The sequence below is a fragment of the Chiloscyllium punctatum genome, chromosome 19 (assembly GCF_047496795.1).
Source record: "Chiloscyllium punctatum isolate Juve2018m chromosome 19, sChiPun1.3, whole genome shotgun sequence".
NCBI lineage: Eukaryota > Metazoa > Chordata > Chondrichthyes > Orectolobiformes > Hemiscylliidae > Chiloscyllium > Chiloscyllium punctatum.
In genome coordinates, this window is record NC_092757.1 from 68,039,791 (window position 1) to 68,065,784 (window position 25,994).

At 42.2% G+C, this 25,994-nt stretch overlaps 1 protein-coding gene across 2 annotated transcripts in view; it reads right to left on the bottom strand.

The window, feature by feature from the left end:
- Nucleotides 1-25,994, bottom strand: part of LOC140491438 (double C2-like domain-containing protein beta) — a 280,010-nt gene that overhangs the window by 43,089 nt on the left and 210,927 nt on the right. For both annotated transcript variants that reach the window (XM_072589607.1, XM_072589606.1), the window contains one exon: nucleotides 18,243-18,400. In XM_072589607.1, coding sequence (XP_072445708.1) covers nucleotides 18,243-18,400 — 158 coding nt within the window. The remainder of the gene's footprint in view (nucleotides 1-18,242; nucleotides 18,401-25,994) is intronic.

The following is a 25,994-nucleotide window of genomic DNA, read 5'->3' on the forward strand; positions in this document are numbered from 1 at the left end:
AGAACAGAGCACATCTCAGGGTTTGTCACTCGCTTTCTGAGCTCTCACTCACTCATTGCACACCTACTTGAATGCTCAAAACATCCATGCTTGCTTTCCCTTTTTGCGCATTGCTGCCTCATTCAGGAGTTAAAGCCTATAACAGTTCTGATTTGCCTCTTAAGACAAACACAAATCCAAGCAGCCTGTCATGCTTGCCAGCAATCATCAGTCAATGCTGCTGTATCCTCACCATGATACAACAATGTCACCCTTACAGCAGCTTTTGTAGCAAACACACAGCATGTGCTTATACCAAATCTCTCCAAGTTTGTTGGGAGAAGGGGAGAAATCCTTAGCTAGGTCCAGGGGACCGTCATCAATCGGGGCAATCGTCATCATCATCATCAATGGCAGCCCCTCGCAGACAAGAATAATTTTCTTCCACTCTCACGGTGAGTAATTAGGTGGCTGATGCAGCTACCGCAGGCTCTGTTACACTTGGGGAGGAACTTGGTTTTGGGAAGGGATGGGTGGGCATTAATGTGGCAACACGTTCCTTTTGCTGTTTTTGCCTGACTTCCATTTATTCCCCGACGGGAAGACTCAAACTGCTCAATGCCGTCCCGGATGCTCCTCCACCATTTTGGATGATCTTGGGCCAGTGAAGTACTTCCTCTGTCCACCTGGGGCTCACCTGCTGTTTTGGAGCTGGGAGTAGAGCACCTGCTCGGGAGTCTTGTGTAGGTCATACAGATGATGTGCCCAACCCATCACAGCTAACCAAGGGGGTGTCAGTGCCTTGATGCTGGAGATGTTGGCCTGGTTGAGGCCTGTTTTTAGTGCATTATTCTTCCCAAGGCATCATACAATCTCAGTAGCTTAAGGAGTTCAGGGTCAGAGATACAGTTCGTTACAGCCCAGGGAGTGGGCCACAGTTAGTCGTGCAGGTCCACTGAAAGCAGTCTAGAGGTTAACAGCAAGTCAGTCACAGAGGTGCACAAATATCAGGCAGGGTTCTCATCACCCTTCAGCTTGGGGTATCGTCCCAGTTCAGTCAGAGGGATGGGTTATGGCGATGTGCTTGCTGAAAATCAAGGGGGATTACCAGGGGGTCAGTACTGTGGTGGGCAAGTTGGGGAAGGTAATTGTGGGGTTTAGAGACTGGGATGCAGAAGGGGTAGCAACAAAATACATGAGGTGGAATACAATGAAGCAACGGGAGCATAGGTTTCTGTGGGACGGGGGAGGGTCATTAAGAGACACCAGCAACCTGGTTTCAATGGGGATGGGGGATTAGTGCAATCATAATGATGTTTGACATAACTAAGGTGCACGCTTGGGGCTCAGAGGAGTAAGGCGGCGAGATAAAGACAAAGCGAACATCTAGAAGCTCAGAGTTGTTGGGGTTGATGGGGGATGCAATGCAGGAAGGAATGTGAAGGTTTGTGGAGGGAGGAAGGGGTCACCGAGATAACAGGCTGTATCAGCTCATGAATGTCCTAGTAATTATCCTTGACCTAATGCAGTTGTACTCACTACTGTTGCGCAACTAACTTTCTTGTTATCCAAGAACAGTGTCTCTTCCATAGATACTGTCTGTGGTGTATCCTTTACCACTCGTCACTAGATGAGTCTAAGACAGCAAACCACCAGGAACAACCCCTACCACATTTGGTCAATGTGTCAAATACTACAAGGTGCCAGCAGTGGCCATCGGGAAAAATATCACAGTGAGAATGGCAGATATTCGTCCCCAAAGGAAGTTAACAAATCAGATGGGTGATCCTGCCAATTCATAATAATTTCATGGTCACCCTTATGGAGTTACAAATCACACAACACCAGGTTATAATCCAACAGGTTTATTTGGAAGCACTAGCTTTTGGAGCGCTGCTCCTTCATCAGGTGGTTGTGGACTAAATCACCTGATGAAGGAGCAGCGCTCCAAAAGTTTGTGCTTCCAAATAAACCTGTCGGACTATAACTTGGTGTTGTGTGATTTTTAACTTTGTACACTCCAGTCCAACACCGGCGTCTTCAAATCATGGTCACCTTTATGGAGACGAGCTTCCAAATTCAGATTTGATTAATTGAATTTAAATTCGTTGAGCTGCTGTCGAGCGATTTGAAGCCATGTCATCAGAAGGCCTGGTCCAATAGATGACTAGTCCAGTGACATTCCTTCTAGACAACCATCTCCTCACATTATGCAGTAAATCTGGAATTGTTTGACAAGCGAATTTGAATGAACACTAACAGAAGGAAGTTTTAAAGTAGAAAATTGTTTATTTATCTGCAAGCTGCTAATGCAAATCAAGCTGTGCTGTATAAAATATTAGCATTTTGAGTATTTCAGTACTGCAGCCAGGAAGATAGCATAATGTTCTAATGTGCAAATTTCTATTCCTGTAAAAGCAGGTGCTGAAGTATTTAGTTTATTCTTACTTAGAAGCCTTCGAAGTGTAGGTGAGTTACAGTGTCACCTTTATGGTGTTTAGGAATAGGAAAGTAACATACGTGAGTAAGACCTTAAACATCAGATTGTTGTCTGTCTAAAAACTGAGGAACATGTTCAGTGTGGATGGTCATTAAATCAAGCAATGATCAAAGATTAGACTGTCCAAAATAAATTGGTTTTCCATCGGATAATCATTCACTTGCTGACGCAAAATGGAAAGGGCAACAAATCACAATAATTCTCCTGATTGTTCAATATGAAAAACCAAGGGCAGAATTTCAAGAGGAGAATACAGCCCAATACTGCAGAGCTGAAAGTGTGCACTAACTCCACTGGTGTCAGGATCTGCCACACGTCCAATTACAATTGTCAGTGTGTGCAGCGGGCACACGTTCAACATCCCATCACTTGGCAGGGGTGGGTAGGCAGTACCAGCCTGCATCATCAAGTGAGTGAATTCTAGTCTAGGGGCAGGTGATATAAGGTTTGCTTCTGCAAACACCCAGTCTGTGAGAGCCCTGGTGCTGCCCAGGGGAAGTGCTCATCTGCCTGCAGAGCCATCATCGAAATGTGATCTGATTATTTATCATTGAATTATTTGATATTTATGTGGACTTGCTGCCTTCATCAGGTGACCTCTCCATCACTCCCTCTTTCATCTGTCTCGGCTTTTCTTTCACCTTTCTGAAGGCTCATCACTGCTTTTTAATTGCCTAATATTTCCAGGGTAGCCATTAACTTAAGGGAAACAGAAACAGAAACCTAGAAAATAGGTGCAGGAGGCGGCTATTTGGCCCTTCAAGCCTGCACCACCATTCAATACAATCGTGACTGATCATGCAAAATCAAAATCCCATTCCAGCCCTCTCCCCATTGATCCCTTTAGTCACAAGCCCCAGGTCCAGCTCCCTCTTGAATACATCTAACAAACTTGACCCATCAGCATTCTATGGGAGACAAGTTCATAGATTCGCAACTCTGAGTGAAGAAATTCTTCATCTCAGTCCTGAATGGCTTACCCCTTATTCTTAGACTGTGAACCTTAGTTCTGGACTTGCCCAACTTCAGAATCATTCTTCCCTCACCTAACCTGCCCAATCTCATCAAGACTCTATATGTTTCTATGAGACCCCCCCCCTTATTCTTCTAAATCCCAGTGAGTACAAGCCCAGTCTTTCTTCATATGTCACTCCCGTCTTCCCAGGAATCAGTCTGGTGGTCTTTCGCTGGACTTTCTCAATAGCAAGAATGTCCTTCCTCAGTCTAGGAGACCAAAACTGCACACTATACTCAAAGTGTGGCCTCACCAGGGGCCTCTTTAAATGCAGCAAGACATCCTTATTCCTATTCTCAAAACCTCTCGCCATGAAGGCCAACATTTGGGCAGCACGGTGGCACAGTGGATAGCACTGCTGCCTCACAGTGCCAGAGGTCCAGGTTCAATTCCCACCTCAGGCGACTCTCTGTGTGGAGTTTGCACATTCTCCCCGTGTCTGCGTGGGTTTCCTCCGGGTGCTCTGGTTTCCTCCCACAATCCAAAAATGTGCAGGTTAGGTGGCCATGCTAAATTGCCTGCAGTGTTAGGTGAAGGGGTAAATGTAGGTTAATGGGTTTGGGTGGGTTGGTGTGGACTTGTTGGGCCGAAGGACCTGTTTCCACACTGTAAGTAATCTAGTGTACTGTATGTCATTAGCTTTCCTCGCTGCATCTGTGACTGTTCCACCATGACACCCAGGTCTTGTTGCACCTCACCTTTTCCGAAGGGTCCACCATTCAGGTAATAATCTACCTTCCTGTTTTTGTGACCAAAATAGATAACCTCACATTTATCCACATTATATTGCATTTTCCAAGCATTGGCCCACTCAGCCAGTCTGTCCAAGTTACTCTGCAGCCTCTTAGTATCCTCCTAACAGCACATACTGCCACCCAGCTTAGTGTCATCTGCAAATTTGGATATATTGCATTCAATTCCATTGTTCCAGTCGTTACTGTATACTGTGAACAGCTGAGGTCCCAGCACTGAACCCTGTCGTATCCCACTCGAAAAGGACCCGCTCATTCCAACGTTCTACTTCCTATCTGCTAACCAGTTCTCTATCCACACCAATACATCACCTCTTATACCATGAATTTTAATTTTCCTTAGTAATCTTGTGTGGAACCTTTTGAAAGCCTTTTGAAAGTCCCAATAAATAACATCTACTGATTCACTCTTGTGCACTCTACTGGTCACATCCTCAAAAAATCCCAGAAGATTTGTCAAACCTGATTTCCCTTTAGTGAAACCATGTTGGCCAGGACTGATTCTGTTACTGCATTCCAAATGCTCAGTTATTACATCCTTAATGATTGACTCCAGCATTTTCCCCACCACTGATATCAGGCTAACCGGTCTATAATTCCCCAAGTTTTCTCTCTCTCCTTTTTTAAAGAGTGGGGTTACATTAGCTACTCCCTCGGTACATTGGAGCTCTTCAGAATCAACAGAATGCTGGAAAATGATCACCAATGCCTCCACTATTTCCAGGTCCACTTCTTTAAGTACTCAGGGATGAAGAGCATCAGGCCCTGGGGACTTATTAGCTTTTAATTCTATCAATTTCCCCAATACCATTTCCTGACTAAGAAAGATTTTCTTCGGTTCCTCCTTCATGCATGACCCTCTGTCCCCTAGCATTTCAGAAGTTTATTTGTGCTCTCCTTAGTGAAGACAGATCCAACGTATTTGTTCAACTGATCTGCCAACTCTTTGTTGTCCGTCATGAATTGACTTGATTTGAACGGCAAGGGATCTACTTTTGTCTTTAGCAGTCTTTTTCTCTTCACATATCTATAGAAGCTTTTGCAGTCAGTTTTTACATTTTCTGCAAGCTTACTTTCACATTCTATTTTCCCTTTGTGAATTAAGCCATTTGTCCCCCTCTGCTGAACTTAAAATTTCTCCCAGTCCGCAGGTTTGCTGCTTTCTCTGGCCAATTTATATATCTCCACTTCGGCTTTAGCACTATCCCTGATTTTCTTGTTAGTCATGTTTGAGCCACTTTCCCTGTTTTACTCTTAGGTTTAGGGTGAGAGGGGATGCACAATTGTTGAATTTCATCCATATGTTCTTTAAATGTCTGCCATTGCCTATCCACTGTCAACCCCTTAAGTATCCTTGGCCAGCTTATCCTAATCAATGCATACCACCAAAGAACTCTCTAATTCTCCCAAATTAAAGCATTTTTTTCCAAGGATTCCAAGCACAGGGGAATTGCTCATCTGAATTTTCAATGTCCCAGGCAAGTCACATGCTCCCAACTTGAATTTGGCAGTGTCTGGATATGTACCTCCAGTCCACACTGCAGAAAGGATACCCTAATCAATAAAATGTCCAGGATATAGCTTCTGAGTTTAAATGTTTGTGTATTTTTATTAACACTACATTACTTTGGTGGTAATTAAAGAAGGCAAGATGAAAATATATTCAATATCTGTCTAATTTATACAAGTTTCCTGCAATTTTTTATAAAAAGTCAAACCATTGTTAGCTTATGCAAAGAAACAGTTGTACCCCAATATTATAATGTATAATGAAATATAGCAGAAATGCATTTATGTAAGTGTGATATCTGGTAGAAACAAATGCACTTAACCACTTAGTACCTTCTCAGAGATTAATCAAAAGCACTTAGTCATACAGTCATAGAGATGTATAGTAGGGAAACAGACCCTTCAATCCAACTTATCTATGCCAACCAGATATCCTAAATCAATCTAGCCCCAGTTGCCAGCATTTGGCCCAAATTCCTCTCAACCCTTCATGTTCATATACCCATCCAGTGCCTTTTAAATGTTGTAATTGTATCAGCCTCCACCACTTCCTTTTGCAGCACACTCCAAGCATGTACCACTCTGTGTGAAAACGTTGCCCCTTATGTCCCTTTTATATCTTTCCCCCCTCACCTTAAACCTATGCCCTCTAATTATGGACTTCCCTACCACAGGGAAAAGACCTTGTCCATTTACCCTATCCATGTGCCTCATGATTTTATAAACCTGAATAAGGTCACCCTTCAGCCTCTGATGCTCCAGGCACCTTTGCACTTCCTTTCAAATTCTAACCCTAAACCCCTCACACTTTGCAACAGCAAAACCTTGACACACTTTAAACAATGTTTCAGGAAGCCTACAGCATTTATAATATACATTGCATGTTACCAAACTCTTTCAGTCTATTGGAAATGAGATTTTGCATAACAGGTTTCAAAGTATAAAGAATAACGCTGATCATGTCATGGGTACTTCAGCATCTCCAATGAAAGATTTATGAAAGATTTTCTGATTTTCATTGAGATGTTTTCATTTTTTATCCTTATATAACGAAATTACTTGATGTTGCCAAAAGGCTGACCTTGTTTACTGATTCCAGCTTCCTTACATATGCTTTTGGATACTCAACACATGGTATGTTTGAGCTTGTGCTGGGAGATTTGCCAAACACTCTTAATTTGTTGTTTGATTTGAAATATTGAGAGCTTGAAAATATTGGCAGAAAAAGTGGCCTGATGGATACCATGAGGCAAGAGTTTCCTATGGATTTCAGAACCTTTCTGTCAGGATCAAACAGTGTTGAGAAACTTATGTGAGGGAGAATTTAATGGCTGTTTCTGGGAGTCTCAACACAACTGCATAATCATCAGGCAGTTAGCTGTCCAGTGTCGGGGCTTCTGTCCCAGTTTGGGCAGAGATTCTGCCTCCAAGACATATAGGCCAATTAAAACAGTGTTAAATAGTCTGTGGGTATGGAATAATACTGTTGTTGGGTTGACTGTTCTTGCGTTGAGAATGAGGGAAAACATCTTACCTCTCCTAATTACAATTTTATAATCTTTCAGGAATTGCCTATCAGGGTAATGAAAGAAAAGGTGAGATAAAAATATGAAATAATAAAAGATAATTTAGAGGGAGCATTGCGACAGAGAAAAATCAAACATGGAAGAACTCTTTAAAAGACAATTGTAGCTTTAAGGACAAAGTTTCACCTTTTGAAATTCACGGCAGGATTTTGGATCATATTAAAGAAGGTTGAGGTTTGAAGCTGTCGACATTTGCTATATATTAAAGTTAATAGAAATCAGTAAGATATTTTGAAGACTGCTCATTTGTTAGACTCTAAAATATTTGCATGTGTGTGCACTTTTCTGCCTCAATTGTCTTGCTGTTTATGACCAGTAAATGGAAATCAAAGTGAAAATTTACAAACTCAGAACATCTGGAATTTTTATAGACAGCTAATAAATCAGTTGCTTATAGTCATGGTCCATTTCCAGCACTGCTGATTTCTATTATGCACGGTTTGGCTCTGAGACATTTGTGAAAATGGAAACGTGATTTGAAAACATGCTGAAATGTGGGAGCTGCTAAACAGCTTTACATAGAATGAGTTAAGCCCATAGTGGGAATTCCAAATCCAACCTGGAAGTCACAATGAGGTGCAGGGGGCATTTCACAGGGCAGGAATAGTGCAGGGTTGGCACATTCTAGTGTGGGAAGCCTAAATGCTGGATTTCCTGCCTGAATGCCAATTGAGCCCCTTAACTGGGAAGTTAGGGCTCACTGAAGGAGCTCATTCCACTTCACTGGTATTCAAACAACAATGGCAGGACAAAGGGAGGGAAATAATGAGCAAATCCTAATGGGTTTGCTTGTGGCTTTCCAAGTGGGGAGGCACTCAGTCTGAACAAGAGACCTAGCATCATTAAGAAAGTCTCAACCTACTTTGCTTTCATCTGAATCCTCGCTGACATCCTTCCTTGATAGCCACTTTGCAATCCCATCCCACTGTTACCTTTCTCCAGGAATTCCTGGTGAAGGCCGAAGACAATTATCAACTGCAATGGTAATTGCTAATGGAAAGCTGCCAGCCTCTGATTGTTTGGTCAGAGAGGGGTGGGATGACCACACTCATGGGGACCGGAAATGCAGCAATTCAGTATTCCCATGGAGATGGATGCCTAGGTGGCACTATTCACGTCACTGATGAGAGAGCTGAGGCCCTCAGGCTCCCTGAAAGTGGATCAGTTGGTCTCCCACTAGGCTTGGTGGTGAACCTTGAAACTTCTCCCATTAAGTTTCATCCCACATGTTGCTTTCAGAGTTAGAAGAGGGGTCATAATTAAAGGAGGATCTTTAGACATAATTCAGTCCCACTTTAAGTTCATTTCCTTCAATATTCCATTCGAAACCCCTCTCTTTACCTTTATAATGATAACTGACAATGTAAACAGCTAAATTCTGTCTTCTGCCTGTGGTGGCACTGCAGCATCAGTAAACTGTGAAAAGTTCAACTGCAGATTTACACAGGTAGTTTTCAAAATAAATACAGGACTTCATAATCGAAAATATTAAAGAGACCAACATTCAGTCGTAAGTTTTTAACACAGTGCATGTTTAGATATATTTTTATTTAAACCTTTCAAATAGCATTTGAAATAACTCCACAGAGGCTGGTATCCAATCACTAAGTCACTCTTCATGTACATGTGCACAGTATTTGACATTGGTCCAGCTTCCTCAGAGTGAACAGAACCTCAGATACACCTGTTTCATTTTTTCTTTAGTTCTCCTCTCCTCATTAACACAAAAATGGAGAGTCCTTCACACACTGATCGAGCTCCCTGAAAGGCAGATCTCAGAGAGAACAGAGCCTCAGGCACTCTTGTTTCTACCTGTCAGCCAGGGCTCTCTGATTGGACCAGATTAACAGCCTCTTGCTGACCTCATTATAACCAACTGATCTACCTTGCTGACCTCATTATAATCCCTAAACCCTACCTCTCCAGGTCCAGGGACATAGCCCTCGTCTTTTACTTGTAGCCTGTCTTGGGGCAATTTTGCTTCTCCGACTCAACCCTGGATCCAGGCAGCATGTACTGGCCTGTAGCCCGCCTGTTGCACCCAGAGTGTGTCAGAAGAACTTCATCCTCTTCTTCAGGCAGTCAAGACATCAAAGGTGGTGGTATCTGCCGCGTCCATTTCAGACTCCGAAGTTTCTTTGGCGCTATATGGAGGGGAAGAACCCACGGGTTCCGACAGCATTTCTGGCCATTGTGTGGGGCCAGGTGTGTTTAGCTCCTGCCCCGTTTGAGAGGTTGTAGCTTTTCATATGGTCCACGTGCTTATTCAGGACCATTGCACCCACCCGAACTTTGTATGTCACTGGACCTGACCTGGTGGTGACCATGTCTCTCACCCATGCAGGTTCATTTCTGTGGTTTCACCATTAAACCTTATCTCCTGAAGTAACTGTCTCTCTCGCTTAGTGGAGTCATGCGTCCAGCATTAGCATTCATGATGCCATTTGACCCTCTCCCCGCCCCAACTCTGCACATGTATGAGGGGTGGTCCCATAATCAAAAAGGAAGTGGGACAGTTTGGTATCTAATGAATCCATAATCTGCTTCTTTAAGTCTGCCTTCAAGGTTTGGACTGCTCTTTCTGCCAGACCATTGGACAATGGATGGTATGGAGCTGTCCTTATATGGCAAATATGGTTAATCAACTTTAGGAAATATTCCAATTCCCTGCTGGAAAACGATGGCCTGTTGTCTGTGACCAACAATCCTGGCAGCCCAAGTATTGCAAAAGATGCTCACAGCTTTTCTATCATCATCCCGTGTTTGACAAATGAACTCTATGCATGTCCAACCAGTTTCATTTCACTCAGGCAGCCATTTTCTAATCAAAAAAATGCTGAACCAATTAGGTGAATTTTTCTCAACCAATTTTGCTCCATCAGGCTTGGGCGCAAGCCTTTTACTATAATCAGTGGTAAGTAAACCAGCTGCTTCTCATACAAGCTCAGAACCAAAGTAGTACGCTTAATCTGTAAAGGTTCCCAGTACAAGTTCTCAGACTAGCTGAGGTCTTGTGCAAACTTAAGGGTTGGAGTCCAATACTGGTGCTGTGATCACTAATACAGCTGCTCTGATATCGACCTCCATTAGAACCTGTGACCATTTAGCCAGAAGTTTATTTTGATTGGTTTTGATTTGGATGTTGCTAAGTAATTTAACTGTTTCAACCAAAGATGTATGCCAGCTTTCCAGGGTGTGCAATCACCTGGATACTGGCCTATGAGCTCTCTGGCCGAATTCAAACCCTAATGAGATTTGGTTGCTGCCTCTCGTCAGCACACCGGCAGCAACTCCAATATTTTGCTGGCCCAGATCCTGAAGTAAATGTGAATATAGGAGGTATGGTTAGTAACTTTGCAGATGACATCAAAATTGGTGGAGTGGTGGACAGTGAAGGTGGTTATCTGGACCTTAATCAGATGAACCAGTGGACCTAGGAGTGGCAGAAGAAGTTTAATTCAGATAAATGTTGCACTTTGGTAAGGCAAGTCAAGGCAGGAGTTATAAACTTAATGATAAGGTCCTGGGAAGCGTTACCGAACAAACAGACCTTAGGGTGCAGGCTTACAGTTTCTTGAAAGTGGACTCGCAGGTAGATGGGGTAGTGAAGGCGGCATTTGGTAATCGAGCTTTTATAGATCAGTGCTTTGAGTGTGGGAGTTGGGATGTCATGCGGTGGCTGTACAGACATTGGTTAGGCCACTTTTGGAATACTACATTCAGTTCTGTTCCCCCTGTTATTGGAAAGATGCTGGGAAACTTCAAAGGGTTTAGAAAAAAAAAATGTTGGGGTGAAGGTTTGAGCTATAAGAAGAGGCGGAATAAGCTGGGGCTACTTCCCAGCTGGGGTATGGATAGGGTCTTTTCTCCAGGGTCAGGGAGTCCAAAACAAGAGAGCATAGGTTTAAGGTCAGAGGGTAAAGATTTAAAAGGGACCTAAGGATCAATGTTTTCATGTAGAAGGTGGTGCATGTATGAAGTGAGCTGTCAGAGGGGGTGGTAAAGGCTGGTACAATTACAACGTTCAAAAGGTATCTGGATGAGTACATACATAGGAAGGGTTTAGAGGGATAAAGGCCAAGTGCTGGCAAATGGGACTAGATTAATTTAAGATATTTGGTCAGCATGGAAAAGTTAGACCATTGGGTCAGCTTCTGTGTTGGACATCTTTATGACTCTAAAATGTTAACCGTTTGGCCGAGGCATGACTTTGTGTAGGGGTTTTGCTGTAGGCTGATCTACAATCCCTCTGTTCTGGATGTGTCCTGAGTGAGGCGATGCAATTCCTTCACTGAAGTGGTGTGCCCCCAAACTCAGTTGGACTGGTATGGGTGTCCACTTCTATCGGAATACTCTGTAACTCATACACTCCACTTGCTGCATTTTCTAATGATAAAGCCAGTTGTAGTAACTGTTAAAAGTCCAGTGGGCTTCAGCTAGTAGGCACATTTGCACAGTAACATCACTAATTCCACATACTAAACAAACAGTCTCTCAGCATCTCATTAAAGGTTAAACCAAAATCACATACCTCTGCTGGTCGTCTTAACCTCATCAAAAATCCTGACACGGATTCCCCAGTTCTCAAACTGGTGAGTAAAACTGATAGCATCTTAGAATTAAAGTAGGCTTGGGGTCATAATATTCCTTAACTAAATCCATCAACTTTTGAAAGGGTTTAGTGTCTGGTGCCTTAGGAAATGTTAGACTTCTAATAATCAAAAAGGTTGTGGGTCCACACGCTGTCAGGAGAATTATCTGTTGCTTTTCATCAGCCCCAATGCCATTTGCCTGAAAAAGTAATGCATTCGTTCCACATTCTGGGCCCAGCCTTTGATGGCAGGATCAAACATGTCAAGATTCCCAAATTATGGCATGATACCAGAAATGCTTACGCTAACTCAAAGACGAACTGATGTGAGCAGATTTCTTCATAAGCGTATTTTTTTTCTCTCATCACCACTGAAGTAATTCCAGAGACGGCAGTATCCTGTCACCAAGTCACCCTTTATTTGCATGTGTTTAGGCCTTGAAACTGATCCAGCTCCCTCTTAGTCAAGACTAGAGTAGTACTGGAAAAGCACAGCAGGTCAAGCAGCATCTGAGGAGCAGGAAAATCGACGTTTCGGGCAAAAGACCTTCATCAGGAATCCTGATGATGGGCTTTTGCTCGAAGAATCGATTTTCCTGCTCTTTGGATGCTGCCTGACCTGCTGTGCTTTTCCAGCACCATTCTAATCTTGACTCTAATCTCTAGCATCTGCAGTCCCCACTTTTGCCTAGCTCCATCAGAATCAGATCACAGAGTGAACAGAACTTCTGATACTCCCGTTTATATCTGTCAGCCAGGGCTCCCTAATTGGACCAGGTTAACAGCCTCAATTCTATGAGGTCCATCTGGCTGATCTTGTTACAATCATGATAGTGTTAATGAAATAACCAATTAATTAATCTGCCTGTTCATTTATTTGAGAATCAGTAACAGATTAATTCTTCTCTTGCATCAGGGCAATGAACTCCAATTAAAAACAAACCCAGGGGCTTGATACTGTCAAACATTTTTAGTTCAAACTAAATAACTCTGCATTAGTTTAGCACAAATAATGTGAATGTGAAGCAGTTGCAGAAGAACATATTTAAAATGAGTCAGTTGGGGAGCAGGGGAGACGTTGTGGGGGTTGGTCGGGGGAGGGGGGAGTCAGTTGCGGGACGAGTCAGTCAGGAGGAGTGGGTAAGTAATTTAGTTGGGGGAAGAGTTGGGAGGAAGGGGGAGTTGGCCTGGAGGTCTGTCGGGCGAGTGGAGGAGTCAGCCAGGGGCGGGGGAGTCAATTGAGGAAGTGGGTAGTTAGTAGAGGGCTGGGGGGGTGGGAGTCAGTCGGGTGGAAGAGATTGTCAGCTGGAGACTGTGAGTGGATATTACTGAAGGGCAGAGGTAAAATAGGTTAGGGGGCAGCGAGGAGCCAGGTAGTGATTTTACTGATTGAGAAATATTTTGGAGCATTGTGCAAGAGATTGATGAATAAATGCACATTTTCTCTTTCCCTCATTGTGACTTTCGAATCTGTTCATTAGTCAGGAGGCTAAAACAGTGCATTGCATCTCTTAATATCGTCATTTTTCAAATTTCTCCCTCCAGCAAGGTTAAACTAATATTCATGAAGAGAACACACACTTCCACAAATCATTAAGCAAATGAAATAAATCAAATCCGTTACATTTCCAGTCAACATGCCCCATTTATTTCATGAGTTTCTCTCCAATCACAATACATTCCTACACTTTTTTTCCTGAATGTTTAAGTGACCTCTCTATTTTTCCCTTTATCACAAACCTTGCATTTTTCTTTCCACCTACATAAAGTGATCGACTAATACATTACAAGTGATGGGGACTTGATTTTTGGCTGATTTGCTGATACATGCACTTTCTAGGGAGGTTCTGACATTCCTTTGACCCTAACCTACTTGTAAATTGTGGAGTAAAAATTGGAAATGTATTGTGCTTTAAAAAATTAATACAAATCTATCTCCTGATCAGGATTTCCAGGTGTGCTTATCTAATGGGATCATCAATCATTTTGACTCTCTGTGCCCTTTAGAAGAACATTTTGTCCCTTATTTCTACGCCAGTCTGAGAGAGACAGAGGCTAGAAGAGTTATACCCGCACCATTGATTTTTCCACCATCTGATGCTGCCTAGATTGCTGTGTTCTTCCAGTCGCCTACTTTGGATTCCAGCATCTGCAGTTTTTTTGCCTCTTTGCTTTCTTTGGCAGCAAGAGAAGTGTGGCAATTGGTCAAGAGACGACGTTATGGACACACCTTTTTCACCCTTGCTTTTATGGTCACCAGCACCAACCCACCACAGCCAAACATCACCACCCCGCTTCCCCCCAGCCCCACCCCCTCAACCTGAGTCCCAGGTCAAAGTATCATTGTTTTAGTTTATAAAAGTTGGTAAAACATGTTTGTGCACCAGTGTATTATTTCCAAGCGATTTCAATTTGATGGCTCGATAATATTTGCTTGTTCCTCTTCAAAAAAAACGTCAGCGGTAGATACAACTGGACAAGTGTCCAAGAAGTTAGAAAGAAATAGTTCTAAACTGTTCAATACAACACAGTCAGATGTATGTTAAGTGTTGAATATCACATGCTGGTATGGGTATGTTTTGGGCAGGGATCACGTAATGAAGGGTGGCCAGCCCACCATATTCTCACCCTCTTAGAGGGTGAGCAGGCCTCAAAGCAGGCAACCTGGCTACTGTACATAAATAAATGATGGCACGGTGGCTCAGTGGTTAGCACTGCTGCTTCACAGCACCAGAGACCCGGTTCGATTCCAGCCATGAGCAACTGCCCGCGTGGAGTTTGCACATTCGCCTCTTATCTGCGTGGGTTTCCTTCGGATGTTCCGATTTCCTCCCGCACGCCAGATGAATTGGCCACACTAAATTGCCCGTAGTGTTAGGTGCATTAGTCAGGGGGAAATGGGTCTGGATGGGTACACTTCGGTGGGTCGATGTGGACTTGATGGGCCAAAGGGCCTGTTTCCACATTGTAGGGAATCTAATTTAAAAAACAAAACAAAAAAAAAGTTAAGGGTCAATGCAGCTTGTTGGAAGCTCAATTCGTTACTTTGTCTTCAGCTCCAGGTGCCTTCCTGCATGGGCATACCTGTATCAGAGAATCCCTGCAACATGGAAGCAGGCCATTCAGCCCATTGAGTCCATACTGACCCTCAATAGAGCAACCCATCCAGAGCCACCTGTAACCTTGCATTTACCATGCTTATCCACATAACCTGTGATTCCCTGGACAATTCACCTAACCTGCACATCTGGATGGTGGGAGGAAAGTACAGCATGCAGAGAAAACCCCCACACACACACACACGCAAAGAATGTGCAAACTCCACACAGACAATCGCCTGAGGGTAGAATCGAGCCTGAGTCCTTGGCACTGTGAGGCAGCAGTGCTTACCACTGAGCCACCATGCCACCCATATGCTGTAGGTGTGGTAGTGCTCACTCTGAAACTCTTGGAAGACATCAATAAACGTTGGAGATAAGACAATGACACTGATTCTGTACTTCACTGTACTTCACTGAGCAAAGTTCTGCATCAGTAGTTCAGTTGCATAATTTCTGTGCTGTAGGATATACAAGCAACCTCTCTATGAATACTGGGTAACGCAGTAAATTGACCAGAGGATGTAGATGAGGTTATAAACAGTGAAATTTCATCCAAAACTATTACATTTGATTATAATTGTCGCATTGGAACTGACATGCCACAGTTATAATCAATTGTAATAGTTTTGGATGAAATGTCACTGCTTATAACCTCATCTACATCCTCTGGTCAATTACTGCGTTACCCAGTATTCACTGAGAGGTTGCTTGTATATTCTACAGCACAGAAATTATGCAACTGAACTACTGATGCAGAACTTTGCTCAGTGCAGGCATGAGGCAGAGAATCAGTGTCATTGTCTTATCTCCAAAGTTTATTGATGTCTTGCAAGGTTCCACATGAGCAACAGTGCCTTGTATTTTCTGTTTTTATTTCATTGCAGGAGTTTTATAGTTGGGTTCAGTAATAAATAATGTTTTTTGGACAGATTATTTCCAAGGCTTTATAACGTGTCAAACACCTCTGTTGGCTACAAGCTGAGAAGAGAATATTTTATTCTAAATGAATAATATTGCTCAGTGGAATTATTGCAATTCTCCTCTGTCGATTAAGCTGCCACCATTAATGAATTTGCTCTGTGACTGATAATTAACTCTGACAGTGGAGTTGGCACAGTGCAATTATAACTTCTACATTAGATCAATTTTACATTCAAAATGTAAACCCAAAGGTCAAATGTTTTCACCTTTTGTGCGAGGTAATGATCCTCATTTCCTAGCTGGGGAGGATGCAATCTTCTTGATGGTCAAGGCTGGAATTGTACTGTCAAAACATTTGTACGAAAGGATGCTAATAACATGGGAATTTATTGTCTTAAGCGCGGATGCCTAATTCAAATTCTTAACAAGAAAATTATTCTAAGGCGTAATCCCTACCAAAATGATACATATTGAAGAAGCTGCAAAAGTAGGTTGCTTTTAGACAAGAGGAAAGTGAAGGGATTTGGGAATATTAAGGCTAAAGAGACAGATGTATGGAGGGAAGGTGAGCCTTGATGAAACCACCAATTAAGATATTGACCAAGTGATAATAGATACCGAGACTCAGGCAAAAGACTGCAGGGCTCAATATATTTGCCCACATATTCTGCTAACAACAATGGTAAGATGACTAACACTCACTATGTTATGAGATTAATCTAAACGAAAGTACTAGCATCTACACGCCTGTTCACAATTAAATGTGGATGGTCAAAAGCTCTCAAAGATACCCCACTCTCCCACAGCATGCAATTCTGAGTGCGCTCACTGATAGATCAGTTACTGGAGTCATTATGACACATGGACTTCCACGCTCAAGCACTTGTTCCACTGAAAAAAGCTAGTGCTGGTGTTTTTAGAAGTGAATCTTTAAATCTGGTAAGTGAGTTTTGCTAAACAGCCTTTGTGGCCTCGAAAAAAATATTTTCACCTGAGTAGAGTGCCATTCACTTAGAAGAAACTTCACTTTGCAAATTTTAAATAATAAGTTTGTTTTTACTTTTGTCTGTTGCCCTTTACCTCTATCTCTCTTAATCACATCTATGTTTCCTATCCTTTAGTTCACTTTCCAAACATCAATGAAATGTAATTTTTATTGACTGCTCTGAAGCTTCTGGTTTAGATTCTGCATGTCTCATAACGAATCTCTAATCTGATACATTTAAAACTTCACTATTTCTTGCTGAATTCATAGACACCATAAAGTTCTCATAAAGAACTACATGTTGGAACAGAGTTTATGCTGTAAAGCCTTTCAAAGCTTTGTGGGCAGCTATCAGCAAGACAAATAGTGAGATACCATGCGCAGAATTATTTCTTACATTTTAATACTCATTGACTTTGTGCCCAGAGTAACTCATCTTCCTACAGCTCAATATCAGTTATAATTGAAAGGTGTTTGCTTACCTCCATTAAATTAAAGGGAAAAATGAATTACAAACAATAAGTACAAATATGTACATATACTGTATATAGAAACAATATGTGCTGCAATTAATTTTAGCACAATTTTCCAAAGATATACATCACACATAGAGGAAGGATATATTCTATGGTGAACAGACTAAATGTGCAGGGAAATTGAGTTGTACAGCCTCAATTATGGCTTTTTTAGAAGTCCTTCAATATATTTGGAGCTCAATATTTATAATAGCTTAACAAAACTAACTATGCAATTGTCAAACAATTGTTGGGACAATAAGAGAAGGGATCTGAACGTCTGAAGGCTGAACACTACAAGAAACATGTAGATAAACTACTGAATTAATTCAAAGCATGTTACTTCATTTTTTTTCAAAGCCACTGTCTCTCCAGGTAAGGGAACAAATACAACTTTTTATCTTATGATTCCCGTTGGATTTAGATATCCCAGTGACCGAGTCACAGTGCATGACTGAAGTTACTCCTCAAGTACGTTAGTTGTAAGTGGTTACAATAGCTTTTCATGCATCTGGAGAAATGTCAGTAATGTACTGTCGATGGTAAAATTTTCTTAGTGCTTCATTTTTCGAACTTAACCATGTTCTTAATGATGCACAGCAGCAACTTTTCCAATGAAGCAAGAAAGTTGGTCTAATATCAATGAACTTGTAAAATCTTTTACAATAAACCGTGACCAGCACTGCAATATGTACACACAAGCTTTTTTTGTCAATTGAGCTACAGTTTCTCAATAGAATTTTCCCGGGGTCAGAAATTCCTAACATGTTCTCTCATCTGTTACTTACATTTTTACGTAAGGATCAGAGTAGCCATTTGCATCCATAGCTGCTAAATGTGCACATCTTGCAATTCCAACTACAAGCCCTGTTTTCTGTGAGCTGTACTTTAAAGAGATGAGAATCCGACCACGCTCCTCCAGTGACTTGTCCTCTGTTTTGTCTATCTGAAACGAGTTACAGTATTAAATTTATTACTTACTGAAAAATCATAGACATACCAGGATTAACAGAAAAACAGGATACAGAGGCTTACTAATCTGAATTTTTGTTCAAATAATCAACACATTGCCTCTAGCCATAACTTGTTACTAAATTGCTTGCATCAGACAGAGGCACAGCCTTTTATACTGAAACGGTAACTACAGTCCAATGTTTCTCTCCCCTTATACCCTGAATTTAAGCTCAGTTTGTGGTCTTTATGCTGTTAACACAGACATTGCATCTTCCAGACAGGAGAGAATGAAGGCAAACAGTTTACCCACACAATGCTTGCTGACTTATTCTTGCGAATGCACACAAGGAAGACCAGCTTAAAATAATTTTGGATCTTTGCACAATCACTAACATTTTGTTTAGGAGACATACAATCAGAATCAAAATACCCAGCACTGTAGGGGCCCAGCAGGTAAGAGAAGGAACAGTGGAGATTTTTCTTTATATACACAATGTTCGACAGACAGTTTGAAAGCCAACCACATCAACATCAATTTTATTTATTTTCTCCTTCAGCAGAAAGTAACTGTTCTCACAACTTGAGATCATTAAGCTTTTTGACTTGAGCAGATGAAACCTCTGCGATGGAGGAGTGGTGCTGTCAGTCAAGTACCCTGAAAATAGTAATGTCAGAACATTTCGTTATCCTGTCACACCCTAAGCAGGATTTACAAAAAGAATGAATGGAATAAATGACACTTAATGATGTGCAACTGATTGCTGCACAAAGGTTAGGAATCCTAATGGGGTACACAGCAGGGAATTGAGATGATGGAACCATTTTGATTGTGCTGCTACCAGAAAACCAGCTCTGTTGGCTCAAGCTTCTGGGGGAGAAACAGGAGAGCACAATAAAGGAAGAGTGCTTGCTGCATTGCTGCAGTTTTCCCTCAATTATTTTGAAATCTAAACAAAAATTAACATCATACAGAACATAGCACGGTGTTTTGCTGGTGGCATTGAAGAGAGTTTCAAATAACTTTGTTGGGATGTGGGAACAAGGAGATAATACTAGGGATGAATATCAACGTGCAAAGAATATTGAGAGGTATTATCAGAGGATTAGATAGGGTAGACAGCGAAAGTCTTTTTCCTAGGATGATGACATCAGCTTGTACGAGGGGGCATAGCTACAAATTGAGGGGTGATAGATTTAAGACAGATGTCAGAGGCAGGTTCTTTACGCAGAGAGTGGTAAGGGCGTGGAATGCCCTACCTGCGAATGGAGTCAACTCAGCCACATTAGGGAGATTTAAACAATCCTTAGATAAGCACACGGATGATTTTGGGATTGTATAGGGGGGGCGAGCTGAGAATAGTTCACAGGTCAACGCAACATCGAGGGCTGAAGGGCCTGTTCTGCACTGTATTGTTCTATGTTCTAGCGTTACATTCCAGTACATATTTCATGCCTAACTCAGGCACACATACATGCATATTTACACCCTCTCTCCTTGCAAAAGAAGAAGTGATCACCACACAAAACTGACCTAAATGAGAAATAAAATTAACATAGTCATGAAGTATATTTGACCGTCATGTTACAAACTTCATCTTCGTATTCAAAATACACCACGAGATTCATTCAGCAGTGGTGTGTGGGTGAAATTGGTCTCTGTCAAAAATGCAAAATTGGGCCCTGAAATATTGGAACTCTGTTACACCACACCTAATTTTATTTTCCATTGAAATCTAGGTTGTATAAGACAAGTGGTCAGTTTGTTATCATGTACCTTACCAAATACTAAATCCACCCTCAAGTCATTATACAGTAGTCCCAAAATTCTTCTGATCTGAAGATGAATAAATCCTACTTGGAGATGAAACTGGAAAGGGACTCAATAATGTTAAATTTTAACCATTTTTGCTCCCAGCAGAATTTACTTCAAAATTGGAACTGGTTGCTAAAGTTGTCTCGCCATAGCTACATCTGTGGCTTTGGACTTGTGCTGACGAGCAGTGCAAAGGCTTGAATCTCTTAAACATCCAAATTACTTCACAGACCTCTTGCTTTATAGAAAAATTGTGCATCTTCACAGAATGCCTTATTTCTTTTGACATTTCATGACCTTATGGTGAATTTTAACTATCGGAGGGATGACTGGCAGGGGCGCCACGAGCAAACTACCGTTTGTTGTTGTTTTTGCAATAGGCTTGATCCATTTTGAGGAGCAGGCCTCAGTACTATGCAATGTCAGGCAACAGGCAATGTCAGGTAAGTGGCCTACCTCTGCTGCTGCTTGTTGGATCTGGACCATTGTCATATCAAGCTGCCCATCAATCACAGACTTGATGTGGAGAAGTTTCCTACTCCTGTTAGCCCTCCAGAAATAATTTCCAACTGAACAATGCTGGCCATCTTTGGCTCTATTACCAGGTAAAATTTCCATATTACAAAAGCCTGCTGACTGCAAGGGTGCAGGCATCCTATCCTTGTTGCTGTCACCTTTCAGGACAACACAGTCAGTTAGGGAGCTGGTAAGCCTTCCTCTGCTGGCAGAAACTGGGCAGTGCATTGACATAAATGTTCCTGAAACTAACAGCTAATGAAAAGTGAACACCCGATGCAACATACAGTAATCTTGCTGATTAGCTCCTTTAACACATGGAAGAATTCCTGCCGAACAGTTCCATTTCACTTCCTATAAACCATTCTTCTCTGCGTTAGAGTCAGAGATGATCGATCGCCTCAGCGGGTGAAGTATTTGTTGTGGGCTCTATTGAGAGACTTGAAAGAGATAAACCACAAAAGCGACAGTGACATCTGAGGATGTACTTGTCACATGCAACTAGTTCATTAAGTGTCAAACAGTTTTCAGCTCATTGATGTCGGATTGAATGCAGTGAAATGGCTAGGAACATTAACGTGGGGTTGGAATTAATTGTGCACAAAACATTTGAATGAAGCAAATGGAACAACAAATATGAAGAATAACACCACTGTAAGAAACAGCACTCTCCTCTTAGATGAATTTAAAAGCAGAAACTCAAACTTATCCTTTACATTAAAATAGTTGAAAAAGCCCTTTAAGATTGATTACTTAAATTGAAAGTTTTGTATTGTTGCAGCCTATTTTCTGATAGTTGTTTGTAAGTGATCCCACAGAAAATAGTAAGCTAATTCCTTCTCTTATTTTTGATTGCATTTAATCTACAAATGTAGCATCAGCAAAAACAAAAATTGGCATTTAGCATTGGTGTAAATTCAACCCAATTCCAGTCATGTTTAGGCCAGTCACTGGAGTGAAGAGGACTCTTAGTCCATGTCATTTGAGAACCTGTTCACACCTTGACATCTAATTTACACAAAACAAGCAAGAGCAAAACTAAAATTGCTTCATATCAATGTTATGATTATAATGGGCTTTCATTGCAAAATTGATACCAATTGATTTAATAACTGTCATGCTTCATTGCTATATTGAAATAATCACTAATATTGTTCATTATTCCAGGGTCAACCTGCAATGTGAAATTGATCCTCATTTTCGCTTTAAGACAAATCCTCTTCTTCAACCCATCTTCACTGCTTTTTCCATCCTGACCTCAAGCAAAATGGGAGAAACTCTTAAAAATGTTTGTCAGATTGAGACTATTCAAATTCCTTCAATCCTGGAAGCCAACCAAAGCAGGCTTAGGATCATAGAATCCCCACAGTGCAGAAAGAGGCCACTTGGCCTATCAAGTCTGTACCAACCCTCCAAAAAGCATCTCACCTAGTCCCAGCTTCCCCCCCCCCCCGCCAATAACCCGGTAACATTTCCCATGGCTAAGCCATCTAGCCAGCACAATCCTGGACCCTATGGGCAATTTAACATGGCCACTCTATCTAGCCCACACATCTTTGGACGATGGAAGGAAACTGGAGCACCCAACAGAAACACAAGCAGAGAATGGGGAGAACATGCGAGTCCACCCAGACAGTCACCCAAGGTTAGAATTGAACCTGGGTCCCTGGTGCTGTGAGGCAGCAGTGCTAACTACTGGGCCACTGTGTAAAGGCTTCCCACTACCCTTGCTGCATGTTTGTATCTTTCCCCAGCTTCTCTCCTATCTCTCCATACACCAGCTCTGAGCAGACCTTGTCTCAGAAACTCACCTCACTTGTATTCCCACTAAGCTAGTCATTAACCAACATTCCTTCCAGTTAATTGACATTGTTAAAAGGCGCTGTCCTCAAATCATCCCTCATCATCACCCTCCTTAAAAATAAATACCCTGTCACCCTTTCTCATTGAAAGTGACAGCCTCCACTTTCAGCCTCCCTTGTATCTCCAAACCCTTTGAAGGTGACGCCTCCTTCAAAATCTGTGCCCGATGTTCTCGCAATTCAACATTTGAATTCCCCAATCCCACTTCTGGCCTGAAACAACACACATTGTCTTTATCAAAGTTACAAATTATATCAATTGTGATTAGCTATCCCCACCTCTTCCTTCTTAAACAGTTTGCAACTTCTGAGACAGTTCACCATACTATTTTTATCCATGATTCTCCTCCATTGTTGAGCTATGTGGGTCAGCCTCCACCTGACTCCATTATTGTCACTCTATCCATAGCCAGGTAATCACCTAGACCAGCTTCTCTTTTATTACTTGATTATTAACTCTGGACTCCCGCAGTAGGATATTTAATTGTATGCTCGCCTCCCCCACCCCATTTTTATCGCCATGGTACCTGTCAGTGAGATCATCCAAAAAGATGTCAAGCTCCACATAAACACTGATAACACCAAACTCCACCCTACTCACTTCTCTCTCAAACTTTCAATTTATCAGACAACTTGGCCAAGATAGCAGAAAGTTCCTTCCGCCAAATATTGGGAAAAACACAACCATGTGCCTGATGCCCATCACAAACTTTATTCCCTGACTCCACCTCTCTCTCTGAAGTCATTGTCTGTGCTTAAGCCAGATTGTTCACAACTTATTTGACCATCCATTGAGCTTTTGACGCACTTAGTTTCTCCATTGTCAAATGTGCACCATTGTAACATTGCTCCATTCTGATCCTACCGCAGCACATCTACTATTGATACTTCCAATGTTCTTCTGGCCAAGATCATCAATCCACCACACACATATTTTGGCTGATCAAAATAGCTCATGTAAAGTCCCATTCGTCTGTTATATTTATGCTTGCTCACCTATATTTTTATGGCCAGCATTTACTACCTGCCCCTGGTTGCTCTTAAGGAGGTGTGGTAAGCTGCTTTCTTGAACTGCTGCAGTCCACCTGCTATGGGTTGGCTCCTGATTTATGCCTCACAGATGATGGACCAGCTTTGGGGAGTTAGGTGGTGAGTTATTCACTGCAGTATTCCTATCGTCTGACTTGCTCTTGTTACCACTTTGTTTATGTGACGAGTCCAGCTGAGTTTCTGGTCAATGATTATAGACAATAGACAATAGACAATAGATGCAGGAGTAGGCCATTCTGCCCTTCGAGCCTGCACCGCCATTCAATATGATCATGGCTGATCATTCCTAATCAGTATCCTGTTCCAGCCTTATCTCCATACCCCTTGACTCCACTATCTTTAAGAGCTCTATCCAATTCTTTCTTAAATGAATCCAGAGACTGGGCCTCCACTGCCCTCTGGGGCAGAGCATTCCACACAGCCACCACTCTCTGGGTGAAGTAGTTTCTCCTCATCTCTGTCCTAAATGGTCTACCCCGTATTTTTAAGTTGTGTCCTCTGGTTCGGCACTCCCCCAGCAACGGAAATATGTTCCCTCCTGCCAGAGTGTCCAGTCCTTTCATAATCCTATACGCTTCAATCAGATCCCCTCTCAGTCTTCTAAACTCAAGGGTATACAAGCCCAGTCGCTCCCATCTTTCAACATAAGATAGTCCCGCCATTCCAGGAATTGACCTCGTGAACCTACGCTGCACTCCCTCAATAGCCAGAATGTCTTTCCTCAAATTTGGAGACCAGAACTGTACACAGTACTCCAGGTGTGGTCTCACCGGGGCCCTGTACAGCTGCAGAAGCACCTCTTTGCTTCTATACTCAATCCCTCTTGTTATGAAGGCCAGCATGCTATTAGCCTTCTTCACGACCTGCTCTACCTGCATGCTTGCCTTCATTGACTGGTGGACAAGAACACCCAGATCTCTCTGAACAGCCCCTTTACCTAATTTGATACCATTGAGGTAGTAATCTGCCTTCCTGTTCTTGCCACCAAAGTGGATAACCAGACATTTATCCACATTAAACTGCATCTGCCATGCATCTGCCCACTCACCTAACTTGTCCAGGTCACCCTGTAATCTCCTAACATCCTCATCACATTTCACCCTACCACCTAGCTTTGTGTCATCAGCAAATTTGCTAATGTTATTGCTGATACCATCTTCTATGTCATTTACATATATTGTAAAAAGCTGCGGTCCCAGCACGGATCCCTGCGGTACCCCACTGGTCACTGCCTGCCATTTCGAAATGGAGCCGTTAATCACTACCCTTTGTTTCCTATTAGCCAACCAATTCTCTATCCAATCTAGTACTTTGCCCCCAATCCCGTGCGCCCTAATTTTACTCACTAACCTCTTGTGTGGGACTTTATCAAAAGCTTTCTGAAAGTCCAGGTACAGTACATCCACTGGATCCCCCTCGTCCATCTTCCGAGTTACATCCTCAAAAAATTCAAGAAGATTAGTCAAGCATGATTTCCCCTTCATAAATCCATGCTGACTCTGTCCTATCCTGTTACTATTATCCAGATGTGCCGTAATTTCATCCTTTATAATAGACTCCAGCATCTTTTCCACCACTGAGGTCAGACTAACTGGTCTATAATTTCCTGCTTTCTCCCGCCCACCCTTCTTAAAAAGTGGCACAACATTAGCCGCCCTCCAATCCTCAGGAACCAACCCCGATTCTATTGAACTCTGGAAAATAATCACCAGCGCATCCACGATTTCCCGAGCCACCTCCTTCAGTACCCTGGGATGCAGGCCATCAGGTCCTGGAGACTTATCAACCTTCAGACCTAACAGTCTCTCCAACACCAAATCCTGGCAAATAGAAATTCCCTTAAGTTCAGGTCCTTCAGCCACTGTTACCTCAGGGAGATTGCTTGTGTCTTCCCCAGTGAACACAGATCTGAAGTACCCATTTAATTCCTCTGCCATTTCTTCGTTCCCAGTAATATATTCCCCTGCTTCTGTCTTCAAGGGCCCAATTTTAGTCTTAACCATTTTTTTGCCTTGGACATACCTAAAAAAGCTTTTACTATCCTCCTTTATATTCTTGGCCAGTTTACCTTCGTACCTCATTTTTTCTCTGCGTATTTCCTTCTTACTAATCCTCTGTTGTTCTTTAAAAGCTTCCCAGTCCTCCGTTTTCCGGCTTATCTTCGCTAAGTTATACTTTTTCTCTTTTAACCTTATATGTTTCTTTACTTCCCTTGTCAGCCATGGCCGCCCATGTCTCCTCCTGGGATCTTTCTTCCTTTTAGGAATGAACTGATCCTGCATCTTCTGCATTATACACAGAAATATCCGCCATTGTTCCTCCACGGTCTTCCCTGTTAAGGTATT